The following is a 13,449-nucleotide window of genomic DNA, read 5'->3' as shown; positions in this document are numbered from 1 at the left end:
CCCTCAGCACTACACTGGTGTGTCAGCCTAGATTTTGTGCTCAAGTCTCTGGAGTGGAACTTAAACCCACAACCTTCTCGGAGGTGAGGGTGCTACCCACTGAGCCACTGGCTGACACTTAAAGGAAATGTCCTTAGACAGCTAAATACTTACGTGCATATAAAATGCATTTAAACATTTCAAATTTAAGCCTGTTAGTTTGCTGATCTTCAGTGTTAATGGTGGGCTGTTCTCTGTAATGTAGGCCATTGTACGTTTACAGATATTTCAGCTCTTTTAGCTGTTTTTAAGGCTGAAACCTTATAACTTATTCTCAGGTATAGCAGTATTCCTGTGATTGACTGGTGCAGAAATGTACTGATCTGGTTCATTGTCTATTCTGTTGTCCTCACTGGCGAAGTTCAAGTGGCAGTATTATTGAACCAGCAGCATTATAACAGTCAGGAAGCTGCGTACATTTAATAATTAAAAGTGGTGAAGGCGCTCCTTCCTATAATGCTACAGTGTGATTTGTTTAACCATGCAGCACTGATCCCGTACTACGAAGCAGCGTTTAGTCGATGGTCGGACTTGCTTTTATAAATGACAAAACCTACCTCACCACCACCGAGAATTACATCATTTAGACCGAATGATGAAACTGCACCAGACTTTGGGAAGTCCAGTTCAGTGCTGCTGAACCAACTGATCCTTGATTTGCCCGTGCCTTGTTTAGTTTTTCATTATATTATGATTCCCGTCTGGTATTGTAGTGGTTTGGAAGGGGTGGGGTTCCCCGGCAAATATTGGCATACTTGCACCAAGTTTCAAAAGAGAGTGATAGCTGTCCAAACCGTGCTTTTACTCATTTGTATTAACGTACAGCAACAGAAATAAAGCGCTGGCAAGTCAACATATACAGAAACCTTACAGACTGAGAGAAATCTTCTAAACTCGCTAGCTTCACGATGCACTTGTAGCCCCCACGAAGCCAGTGAAAATGTCCGCTGCATTGAAAGGTAGCTCTGGTGGTAGGGGTGTCTTTCTTTGAAATTTGTGACAAAATGGTAGAAACAAAATACCCTGAGACACTTGTGGAAAATTCGCCAGCTGAGTGAGCCTAGTCATTTGCTTTTGGTCAGGAAGATTTTTGTCTCTGTGTTGGTGGATTTTCTAACCTGTGAGAGGACCTGATGTACAACTGTAAAGTCTGTGACCAAGCTGGACCCTGCAGAGTCTATTCTAGGGATTCGATGGTGATAATTTACACATACCGGCCCTGACCTTTTGTAACTGGGGTCCAAAGGAATGCAGCCCGAAGCAATCCAGTGAAAACCTGGGGTTGGGGACACATTAGCACAGTATGCCCTATGTTTAGCCTTTAGGTTCTAAACCAATACCTACAAACATTTATACTGTTTCTCTTTACCAAATCCAGAATCAATCAGATTTCAGGAGAGCCCCAAATTGCCAGATCTTGGTGAGGTACTTCCACTGCCAGCTAGTATTTTGTTTGTGCATGCTTCGCTAGCTGCACGTCCTTGCATGATTGCAACAAACTTCAGAGGGGAATCCTCGGGCAATTTATTGCACTACCTGCAAATCAGTTGCATCAAACCCTGATGGTTGAGGTTTTTGTTATGCTGGGTTGCCTTGAGAGTGCAGAATTCAGGGTGTTTATGTTAGATGAACGTTTATTTGTTCTGCCACCAAAGATAGTGTGTGAACAGGAGCTTTGGACTTGCTGGAGCTCAAAAACAATGCACACTTATCTCTCAAATTTAGGGTATTAGAAAGAAATGCAGGAAGGGATAACTCTATAGAATGATCAAAAATAATTAAAAGTCCTGCCATCAAAGCTGCTGTATTCAGGTTAGGATGGTATGGCACAAAGCTGATTGGGCAGGGTTTGTTGACTGGAGTGCTGCACAGCTCCAAGCCGATTGGAGCATTTTCAGAAGTTCGTCACTGCCTTTGATCGAAGACCAAATGCAGACTGCAGTGCTAAAGCAGGAAATATTGGTCCACGTCCAGGACTCAACAGGGAGATCCATGCTCTACGGACTAGCACATCTGAGTTTAGTGTTCCTTCCATAGGAGCTACAGCAGCAGTTATCACAACTACACTCTGTTAGGAATACTATTTTTAGGGAGCAGATAAAATAGCTACTAGAGTTGTTTAAAGAACAACTAGAAATACAAACAAATTGCTGGGAACACTAAGCAGATCAGGCAGCAAAGCACTGTGGATTCAGGTTGATGACTTGGAACAATCCATTCTGCTGAAAGGTCATTGACCTAAAATGCTAGCTCTTTCTCTTTCCACAGATGCTGCCTCTTGCCTGAGTGTTCCCAGCATTTTCTGTTTTTAGTTTAGATTTCCAGCATCCAATTCAATTCAATTCAATTCAAATCACTTTATTGGCATGACAAGTTACATCTTATGTTGCCAAAGCATCGAAAAACATTCATGTTTGTTTACAAAAATACAGATCTATCCATACAGTGTATAAACAGATATATCCCTGAGTGTATAAATATACTTTCATATAATTTATATATACTCTTTTCTTATATTTAGTGGTTGTCCCTCTGTTTATGGCAAGCTGTAACATAGTGTGCCGCTAGTGTTATACAATTTCTCTCTTCCCCTAGTAGGTATGGGAGTTTTTGGTCGTCATTCAAATTTCTGAAATCCGGGCATATTTTTGTGAATTTTGGGTAGAAATTCTCCCTTATGCCCTGATATTTTCTACAAGCTGTGAGGAAGTGCATCTCTGTCTCCACCACTCCCTGACTGCAGTGAGAGCATATCCTGTCCTCTCTTGGTAGCCGGGTCTGTCTGTGTCTACCTTTTTCGATCGCCAGGTTATGTTCACTAAGTCTGTACACTGTCAAAGTTTTTCTCAGTTTGCTATCCTTTACCATGGTCAGGTAATCAGCCATATTGTATTGTCTGTTTAGGGCCAAGTAGCAATTGGGTTTGCTTTGGGTTTTTGTTGTTTCTGCCCAATATGACAGATATTTTTCCTTTTGCTTAGCGACGATTGTGTTGGGTCGAATTCTTTGTGTTACGCTGTCACTGTCCTGGGGCTGGTTATTGTTAGTTTTGCTTCTATCTTAGCTGTGAGCAGAGTCGCCTTCACTCCACCTACAGCCTACTGCCAAGCCCAGCTCAACCACAGCTTTTTTGCGGCAACAGCTGGAGTTCCCAAGTGTTGTATCCCAAAATGTTTCCTTGCTTTCCAGTGATATCCATGCTCAAAGGCTGCTGCCATGGATATTTTTGCGGATCCGGTCCTTTTTGGGCTTTGGATTAGTGATTCACCGGGTATATAGAGTTATCCCTTCCTGCATTTCTTTCTAATACCCTAAATTTGAGTAGAGTGGATTGGGAAAATAGATTAAAGGGTAAGACGATACATGATCAGTGGTGTACATTTAAGGAGTTATTTTACAACTTCCAAAAAATATATATTCCACTGAGAAGAAAAGGGTGTAAAAGAAAAGACAGCCATCCGTGGCTAAGTAAAGAAATTAAGGATAGTATTCGACTAAAAACAAGGGCATAAAAGGTAGCCAAATCTAGTGGGAGGATAGAGGATTGGGAAAACTTTAAAAGACAGCAAAAAAATAACAAAAAGATTGATTAAGAAAGGGAAGATAGATTATGAAAGTAAATTAGCAAAAAATATAAAAACAGATAGTAAGAGTCTTTATAGTTATATAAAAAGAAAAAGGGTGGCTAAAGTAAATGTTGGTACCTTAGAGGATGAGACCGGGAAATTAATGGTGGGAAATATGGAGATGGCAAAAAACACTGAATGAATATTTTGTATCAGTCTTTACAGTAGAAGACACTAAGAATATCCCAACACTGGACAAACAGGGGGCTATGGGGGGGAGGAGCTAAACACGATCAAAATCACTAAGGAAGTGGTACTCGGTAAAATAATGGGACTCAAGGCGGATAAATCACCTGGACCTGATGGCTTACATCCTAGGGTCTTGAGGGAAGTGGCGGTAGGGATTGTGGATGCATTAGTAATAATTTTCCAAAACTCCCTGGACTCAGCAAAGGTCCCGGCAGACTGGAAAACTGCTAATGTAACGCCCTTATTTAAAAAGGCAGTAGACAGAAGGCTGGAAACTATAGACCGGTTAGCCTAACATCTGTGGTAGGTAAAATATTGGAGTCCATTATTAAGGAGACAGTAACAGGACATTTGGATAATCATAATTTAATAGGACAAAGTCAGCATGGTTTTATGAAGGGGAAGTCATGTTTGACAAATTTGCTGGAGTTCTTTGAGGAAGTAACATATAGGGTGGATAAAGGGGAACCAGTGGACATAGTGTATTTAGACTTCCAAAAGGCATTTGACAAGGTGCCACACAAAAGATTATTGCTTAAGATAAAAAATCACGGGATTGGGGGTAATATTCTGGCATGGATAGAGGATTGGCTATCTAACAGAAGGCAGAGAGTTGGGATAAATGGTTCATTCTCGGACTGGCAATCAGTAACTAGTGGTGTTCCACCGGGGTCAGTGCTGGGTCCCCAACTCTTTACAATCTATATTAACGATTTGGAGGAGGGGACCGAGTGTAACATATCAAAGTTTGCAGATGATACTAAGATGGGAGGGAAAGTAGTGAGTGAGGAGGACATAAAAAACCTGCAAGGGGACATAGGCTAAGTAAGTGGGCAGAGATTTGGCAGATGGAATACAATACTGGAAAGTGTGAGGTTATGCACTTTGGCAGGAAAAATCGTAGAGCAAGTTATTATCTTAATGGCAAGAAACTGGAAAGTACTGAAGTACAAAGGGATCTGGGGGTCCTGGTGCACGAAACTCAAAAGGTTAGTATGCAGGTGCAGCAAGTGATTAAGAAGGCCAATGGAATGTTGGCTTTCATTGCTAGGGGGATAGAATATAAAAATAGGGAGGTATTGCTTCAGTTGTACAAGGTATTGGTGAGACCGCACCTGGAATACTGCATACAGTTTTGGTGTCCATACTTAAGAAAAGACATACTTGCTCTCGAGTCAGTACAAAGAAGGTTCACTCGGTTAATCCCGGGGATGAGGGGGTGGTCATATGAGGAGAGGTTGAGTAGATTGGGACTCTACTCATTGGAGTTCAGAAGAATGAGAGGCGATCTTATTGAAACATATAAGATTGTGAAGGGGTTGGATCGGGTGGATGCGGGGAGGATGTTCCCGATGATGGGTGAAACTAGAACTAGGGGGCATAGTCTTAGAATAAGGGGCTGCTCTTTCAAAACTGAGATGAGGAGGAACTACTTCACTCAGAGGGTGGTAGGTCCATGGAATATGCTGCCCCAAAAAGCTGTAGAAGCTACATCATTACATAAATTTAAAACAGAAATAGACAGTTTCCTAGAAGTAAAGGGTTATGGGGAGCGGGCAGGAATTTGGACATGAGTCTAGGTTCGGATCGGTCATGGCCCTGTGGGTAGCGGAGCGGGCCCAGGGGCCGTGTAGCCTGATCCTGCTCCTATTTCGTATGTCTAATTCTGTTAGATTCAGGAGATGGTTCTGTGATAGTAGATTGGCGGTTAGGATCAGATCAGCCATGATCTTATTGAATGGCGGAGCAGGCTCGAGGGGCCGATTGGCCTACTCCTGCTCCTATTTCTTATGTTACTCTCCTCCAGGCCACACCTCTGCAGGTGTTCACAGCTGTATGGGGAAACATGACTACATGCTCGGGACTATAGGAGAAGTTTGTCCTCTCCATTTCTCAAGCACCCCACCAGGATTTTGTGGGGTGATCAGATCAGAGCACCTGCAGCACTCCCATCATGATAGCAATGTTGTCAATGTGACAAACGCCTAATCGGGAGAGATGTGCAACCTATTGATTCAGGGATACAATAGCAAAATACTGCGCATGCTGGCAATCGGAAATAACAGAAAATGCTGGAAATACTCAGATGCTGCCTGTTGCCTGAGTATTTCCAGCATTTTCTGTTATTTCTATTATTGATTCAGGGAAGCTGACAAACTATTCAAGGGAGAACAGTTTCAGTGTAGTTTGCAAAAATAATAGATGGGCGGTTCTGCCCTATGTTTAACCTTTAGGTTCTAAACCAATACCGACAAACAGGAGGAATTGAAGTAGATCACACCACAGATTATCCAGACAGCGTGCCCAGGGGATTGTTGGCTGTCATAGACCGGAGGGTTACACAATTCCATATCACTGTACAAGAATGCCATTGTAAGTTTCTCGGGTTCACTTTAAAGGGACAAGATATTCCTCTCTGGCTTCTCTAGCAGCCAGGGTATCCTCTCCATAGTGACCCCACATTTCAAGATTTGTGCACTCTCTCATGTATGCCTCTGTCTATATCTTACTCTCTTGCACGCAGAGTTGTTCTAGTTCTCACCCGTGTTATCTCCCTTATCTTTCTGCACAATTTAGTAGGTGTCAGCCATGGCTCAGTGGTAGCACTCTCGCCTCTTAAGTCGGAAGGTTGTGGGTTGAAGTCCTACCCCAGAGACTTGAGCACAAGATCTAAGCTGACTCTTCCAGTGCAGTACTGAGGGAGTGCTGCACTGTCGGAGGAGTTGTACAGCTGCAGCATAACTTCTACCCCCTTGTATTCTAGTCCTCTAGATATAAAGGCCTGCATTCCATTAGCCGCCTTGATTATTTTCTGTACCTGTCCATGGCATTTTGATGATTATGCAATGGACCCCTAAGTCTCTTTGGACCTCCACTGCTTCTAGCTTTTCACCATTTAGAAAGTACCCTGTTCTATCCTTTTTAGGTCCAAAGAGGATGACCTCACACTTGCTTATATTGAAATCCACTTGCCACAGTTTTGCCCATTTACTTAATCTATTGGATCCTTCCATCTACACTGCTTACAAAGCTACCTATCTTTGTGTCATCGGCAGACTTGGATCTGTGGCTCTCTATCCTGTCATCCAAGTTGTTAATAAATAGTGAATAGTTGAGGCCTCAACACAGATCCCTGCGGGACCCCGGTAATCACATCCGGCCAATTTGAGTACCTGCCCATTATCCCTACTCTCTGTCTCCATAGAGCTGCAATTTTTAGTCATTTACAAGAAGTCTCCGCTACAATATCTTTTTTAGACTTTTTACATGGCCACTTCAACTGAACCTAGTCAGTCAGTGACATATAAACAGAGAATGCCGGAAATACTCAGCAGCAGGGATGATGGTGCAAGGTAAAAGGAGATGGTAATGGGACAAGTAAAGAAACAAAAGATGGGTCTAGAGGAGGTGTAAATGGTAACAGCAGAATCATTACCAACAACTTTTGCCTTGTACCATCATCCCTTTTGCCATTTAATCTCTCCTGCCTTCCATCCTATCACAGACCTTCCCTTTTGTTCTTTCCTCCCCTCCCCCCCCTTTCCCTGCCCCTGCACTTGCTTAAAAACCTGCCACACCTGTAACACTTTCCAGTTTTGACAAAAGGTCATCGACCTGAAACATTAACTCTATTTCTTTCTCCACAGATGCTGCCTGACCAGCTGAGTATTTCTAGCATTTTTTGCTTATATTTCAGATTTCCAGCATCCGCAGTATTTTGCCTTTGTACTAGTCAGCCAGTGGTTTGTTCCCTTCCCCGCCCGCATCACTACACTCCACCCCACAAAACCACCCTTTCCCAACTAGTAATCAATCGGGCCATTGTCACGAGGGCAATAAACCACAGGGGAATCCACATCGAAAACCCAATACCGACCCCTGGGGAACACCACTGTGTACCTTACTCCAGTCTGAAAAACAACCGTTCACCACTACTCTTCCTGTCACTTAGCCAATTTTGTATCCACCCTGACACTTGCTTTACTTTTCCTTACAAGTCTATTATGTGGTACTTTGTCAAATGCCTTTTCGAAAAGTCACATACACAACATCAACCGCATTACCTTCATCAAACAACTCAAATCAAGTTAGTCAAACACGATTTGCCTTTAACAAATCTGTACTGGCTTGCATTAATTAAACCATACTTTTCCAAGTGCCAATTATTTTTGTCTCTGATTATTATCTCTCAAAGTTTCCTCACCACCGACATTAGGCTGACTGTCCTGTAGTCGCTTGGTTTATCGCTCACCCTTTTCTGAACAGGGGTATAAAATTTCAACCCTCCAGTCCTCTGGCACCGCCCCCAAATCCAAGGAAGATTGTGGCCAGAGCCTCCACAATTTCTCTTGTGTCCCTCAGTAACCTAGGATGAATTCCAACCAGACCGGGTGACTTTTCTACTTTGAGGGCTGCCAACATTTTAAATGTCTCTATCATTTTTATCCTATCCAATTTCTCTACCGCCTCTTCCTTTACTGCTACATTGGCAGCATCCTCTTCTCTAGTGAAGACAGATGCAAAGTACTTGTTCAGTACCTCAGCCACACCCTCTGCCTTCCACAAGGAGATCTCCTTTTTGGTCCCTAATCGGCCCCACCTTTCCTTTGACTACCCTATGTTTATAAAAGACTTTTGGAGTCTCTTTTATGTTAGCCACTAATCTATTCTCGTACGCTCTCTTTGCCCCTCTTATTCCCTTTTTTTTAGCCACTAATCTATTCTCGTACGCTCTCTTTGCCCCGCTTATTCCCTTTTTCTTAAAGAAAGACTTGCATTTATATAGCATCTTTCATGACCTCAGGATGTCCGAAAGCGCTTTACATTGAAAAACATTTGAAGTGTAGTCACTGTTGTAATGTAGGAAACGTGGCAGCCAATTTGCACACAGCAAGGACCCACAAAGAACAATGTGATAATCTGTTTTTGTGATATTGATTGAAGGATAAATATTGGCCAGGACACCGGGGATAAATCCCCTGCTCCTCTTCGATATAGTGCCATGGGATCTTTTACATCCACCTAAGAGAGCAGATGGGACCTTGGTTTAACATCTCATCTGAAAAACGGTACCTCTGACAGTGCAGCACTCCCTCAGCACTGCACTGGCGTGTCAGCCTAGATTTGAGATCTCCTCTGTATTCATTTTGGTTCTCTACTGTATTATCAACCTTGCATTTGTCATAAGCCTCCTTTTTGTTTCATTTTAACCTCGATATCTTTTGTCATCCAGGGAGCTCTAGCTTTAGATGCACTTCCTTTCCCCCTTGTGGGAATGTGATTACTCTTGCCTGAACTCTTTGAAGGCCTCCCATTGTTCAGTTACTGTTTTGCCTACCAATCTTTGATTCCAATCCACCTGGACTAGATCCCCTTTCAACTCACTGAAATTAGCCCTCCTCCAGTTAAGTATTTTTACACTTGATTGTACCTTGTCCTTTTCCATAACTATTCTAAATCTGGTGATATGACCACTGTTCCCCAAATGTTCTCCCACTGAAACATGCTCCACTTTCCCCACTTCATTCCCCAGAACTAGATCTAGCACTGCTTCCTTCCTCGTTAGGCTGAAAACATACATCGACCAAGAAAGTTCTCTTGTACACATTTCAAGAATTCCTCCCCATCTTAGGCCTTTACACTGTTACTGTCCCAGTCTATAGTAGGATAATTGAAGTCCCCCATTATCACTACTGTATAGTTCCTGCATCTTTCTGTAAGTTGCCTACAAATTTGCTCCTCTATCTCCTTCCCACTATTTGGTGACCTATAGTATACACCCAGTAGCGTAATAGCTCCTCCATTCCTTAATTCTAACCAAATAGATTCTGTCCTTGTCCCCTCAACTACATCATCCCTCACCAGTGCTATAATAGTTTCTTTGATCAATAATAGCACCCTCCTTTTTTTCCTTCCCTATCTTTCCCGAATAGCTTGTAGCCAGGAATATTAAGTTCCCAATCCTCTTTGACCCTGGTCTGTTTTTGCCACTATATCACAGTCCCGTGAGACGACTTGTGCCTGCAGCTCACCAACCTTTATTTACTGCACTATGTGTATATATGCACATGCATTCCAAACCCATCTTGGACTGCCTCGCATTTGCTCCGTCTAATTTAAGGTGATTGGCAGAAGAACCAAAGGCGACATGAGGAAAAACATTTTTATGCAGCGAGTGGTTTGGATCTGGAATGCACTGCCTGAAAGGGTGGTGGAGGCAGATTCAATCGTGACTTTCAAAAGGGAATTGGATAAGTACCTTAAGGAAAAAATTTTGCAGGGCTGCAGAGAAAGGGCAGGGAGTGGGACTAGCTGAAGTGCTCTTGCAGAGAGCCGGCACGGGCTCGATGGGCCGAATGGCCTTCTGTGCTGTAACCATTCTATGATTCTATAATTCTAATCCTTCCTATTTCTGAACTTCTTTACTCCAGTACTATTCGCGTCTCACAGTCCTCTGTGCACTTTGTATCTCCTCTTAAATGTTTCATCCTGGTGTCCGTCAGTTGTTTTAATAATTGTATAACTTCACATCTGAGTGTAGCTTTGGAATACCTTTACGTTCTCTGTATCCAAATGACAATAGAGGAAGAACTTGCATATACACAAAACCATATTATATCATGAGGACACCCAGAGCATTTCACATCCAATGAATTACCTTTTGAAGTGTAGTCACTGTTATGTAGGTGCAAGACCATTACCTCTACAAATATTAAGTTCACAGCCATTTCAACTTGCGTGTGATGTGTACTCTTCCAACTTCAATAATCCAATGTGGGTAATAAAAGTAACTATTACATTTGCTGATACTGACATTTGTTGAGTAACAGAATGTACATTCGATGCCATTGAAGCCATGTTTATTTTAAAATTCAGATTCTAGTGCATATCTCTCTGGCACTGGTTACACCTAATTGGGTCTTGCGACTTACTGTAGAGCAGAAAGCTTTTTAAAGTATGACCATAGTGCACTTGAAATTGTGTTGTATATCAAGGTATTGAAGGTTGGTCAGTCTGCCTATTCGGTACTGCAAGTACACAAGCAACTACTCAATCATACCTTTTAGGGATTTTGAAAAATACACTTTCTAATGCCGATATTTTTGTGTTTTAAAATGGTTTGATTTTCACCTCCAGTGTCCCAGGATGCAAATAGCATGGATTGTTCCCCAGTCGTGCTTCTCCCAACTGTAGTTTCAGAACTGGAATCACAGATTGCCGACAGGTGTATTTGAATGAGTAATATTGGGTGTTTCTTCCCGTTTCAGTAAAACATAGCGAATATTTACAACAGGCTGCACTGGAAGAGTACGGGCCGGATCTGCATCTGGCTCTGCGAAGTCGCAGGGATGAACTGCTGTATCTCAGGAAGTTAACTGAGCTGCTGTTCCCATACATTCTACCGCCAAAGGCCACAGAATGCAGGTAGTGCGCTCATACCTCAGTTTCTATTACACACTTTGCAAAAGGAAGCAAATGCTTACTTAATGGGCAAGCTTCTTATTAGAAGACACGGAAAAAGAATTGAAGACTCATGTTGCTGGTGTCTGCTTTACCCATAGCGACAACCCTGTGTTTCTGTAACGTTCCAATATTCTGGAGTTTTCACTTCAAATTCTGACTAAATACTTAATTGGAGTTGATCATTTTTGGTGCTCTGCTGATATCCTAAAATGTTGATCACTTCTCCACAAGTATAATAATTTTTTTAATGTCTTGCCATTAACAATAGGATAGAGCAATTGAATGAAAAGTTTTGTTACTGAGATTTTTTTGGACCCAGTTTTGCCCTGAGCAGGAGGTGTAAAGGCCTGGTTGGCGACCAGTCTCCCAACATCCCAAATTTAAAATTCTCACCCTTGTGTTCTATCCCTTCATGGCCTCGCCCTCCCTATTTCTAGCCTCCTCCAGCCCTACAACCCCCAAGACACTCTGTTCCTCTAATCTGGCCTCTTGTGCATCCCCCCATCACCCCACCATTGGCAGCTGTACCTTCAGCTGCTCAGGTCCAACCTAAGACTCTGGAATTCCTTCCCTAAACCCCTTTGCCTCTCCACCACCTTTAAGATTAGCCCATCTCTTTCTACAAGCTTTTGGTCACATACCCCATCTCCTTTCTTTGCTTTGCTTGGCTTGGCGTCCATTTTTTGATTATGCATCTGTGAAACACTGGGATAATTTTCTACATGAAAAGTGCTATATAAATGTCAATTGTTGTAAGAAAGCTGCTCGAGTGGTTTGAAATGTATTGCAATGCGAGTGGAGTCGTGCAATAATGGATTTGATTCTATTTGTGTCATGCACCTCATTATAATTGCACTTTTGGGCTAGCTGTTGTGAGAATGCGATGGTTTATTAGCTTAATGTGACCTTTGAAACAAAATCCTGTGTTGTCTATTTATTAATGAATTTAAATCCATCTATGGAAATGTATTGGATCAAGTTACTATTTACAAGGAGCCCAGCTAATGAGGGCAGAGACTAGAAGCTTAATGCTCGAGATATACCTGTTTTATGTAGATTTCTATACATCATGAAAATGTACAGGGAAGGATTGTACATGCATTTTTGACTTAATGATCTTTTAGACCCAGGTTCCATCTGCTGCACCTGAATCTAATACAGAATGTGCTGCTGGTGACTGATTCCCCCTCTGTTTGATATCTAGATCTCTAGCCTTGTTGATTCAAGAAATTCTGGCTGGGTCGGTGTTTCTTCCCTCCCTGGACTTCTTGGCTGATCCGGTAAATATCTTTGTTGCCTTGAAACTAAACTGCTTAATTACTTTGATCAAAAGAACAAAATCTTTCCTTTTATAAAAAAAAAAGACTCCACAAAACTTATTTAAAAAAATATAAATGGAGTTTGTGAAATCTAATCTGAATGCAGCCTGCGAACATGAAGTCCAGCCTGGTCCCCTTTGCCCTTGTATTTTTACTTGCTGCTGTTTTCTGTTTGAATTTTGTGGAATTGGAGGTTTGGAACTGCTTGTTGCTTTACATAGAATTTACAGCACAGAAACAGGCCATTTGGCCCAACAGGTCTATGCCTGTGTTTATGCTCCACACGAGCCTCCTCCCACCCTTCTTCATCGAACCCCATCAAAATATCCTATTCCTTTCTCCCTCATGTGTTTATCTAGCTTCCCTTTAAATGTTTCTATGCCAGTTGCCTCAACTACCCCTTGTAGCGAGTTCCACATTCTAACCACTCTCTGGGTAAAGAAGTTCCTCCTGAATTCGCTCTTGGATTTATTAGTGATTGTCTCATATTTATGACCTCTAGCTCTGATCTCCCCTGCAAGTGGAAACATCTTCTCTACGTCTACCCTATGAAATCCTTTCATAATCTTAAAGACCACCGCGACCAGGCCACCGCTTCCTAGAGAAAAGAGCCCCAGCCTGTTCAGTCTTTCCTGATGATTATAACCTCTCACTTCTGGTATCATTCTAGTAAATCTTTCTTGCACCTTCTCTAGTACCTTTTTTAAAATTTGTTTATGGGATGTGGGAGTCGCTGGCAAGGCCAGCATTTATTGCCCATCCCTAATTGCTCTTGAGAAGTTGGTGTTGAGCCGAACTTCTTGAACCGCTGC

General features: G+C 42.3%; 1 protein-coding gene across 16 annotated transcripts in view; it reads left to right on the top strand.

Moving 5' to 3' along the window:
* The window catches only part of snx14 (sorting nexin 14), a 278,601-nt gene that overhangs the window by 28,425 nt on the left and 236,727 nt on the right, over window positions 1-13,449 (top strand). For all 16 annotated transcript variants that reach the window (XR_015077589.1, XR_015077591.1, XR_015077590.1 and 13 more), the window contains 2 exons: window positions 11,123-11,279; window positions 12,523-12,598. Coding sequence is in view for 13 of the 16 variants with exons in the window: in XM_085982067.1 (XP_085838193.1) it covers window positions 11,123-11,279; window positions 12,523-12,598 (233 nt within the window). In the remaining 3 variants the exon portion in view is untranslated. The remainder of the gene's footprint in view (window positions 1-11,122; window positions 11,280-12,522; window positions 12,599-13,449) is intronic.

Source organism: Somniosus microcephalus, chromosome 3, assembly GCF_052327205.1.
Source record: "Somniosus microcephalus isolate GS21.2 chromosome 3, FLI_Smic_1.0, whole genome shotgun sequence".
NCBI lineage: Eukaryota > Metazoa > Chordata > Chondrichthyes > Squaliformes > Somniosidae > Somniosus > Somniosus microcephalus.
The sequence above is the reverse complement of the archived record's forward strand: the minus strand, read 5'-3'. Positions and strand labels throughout refer to the sequence as shown.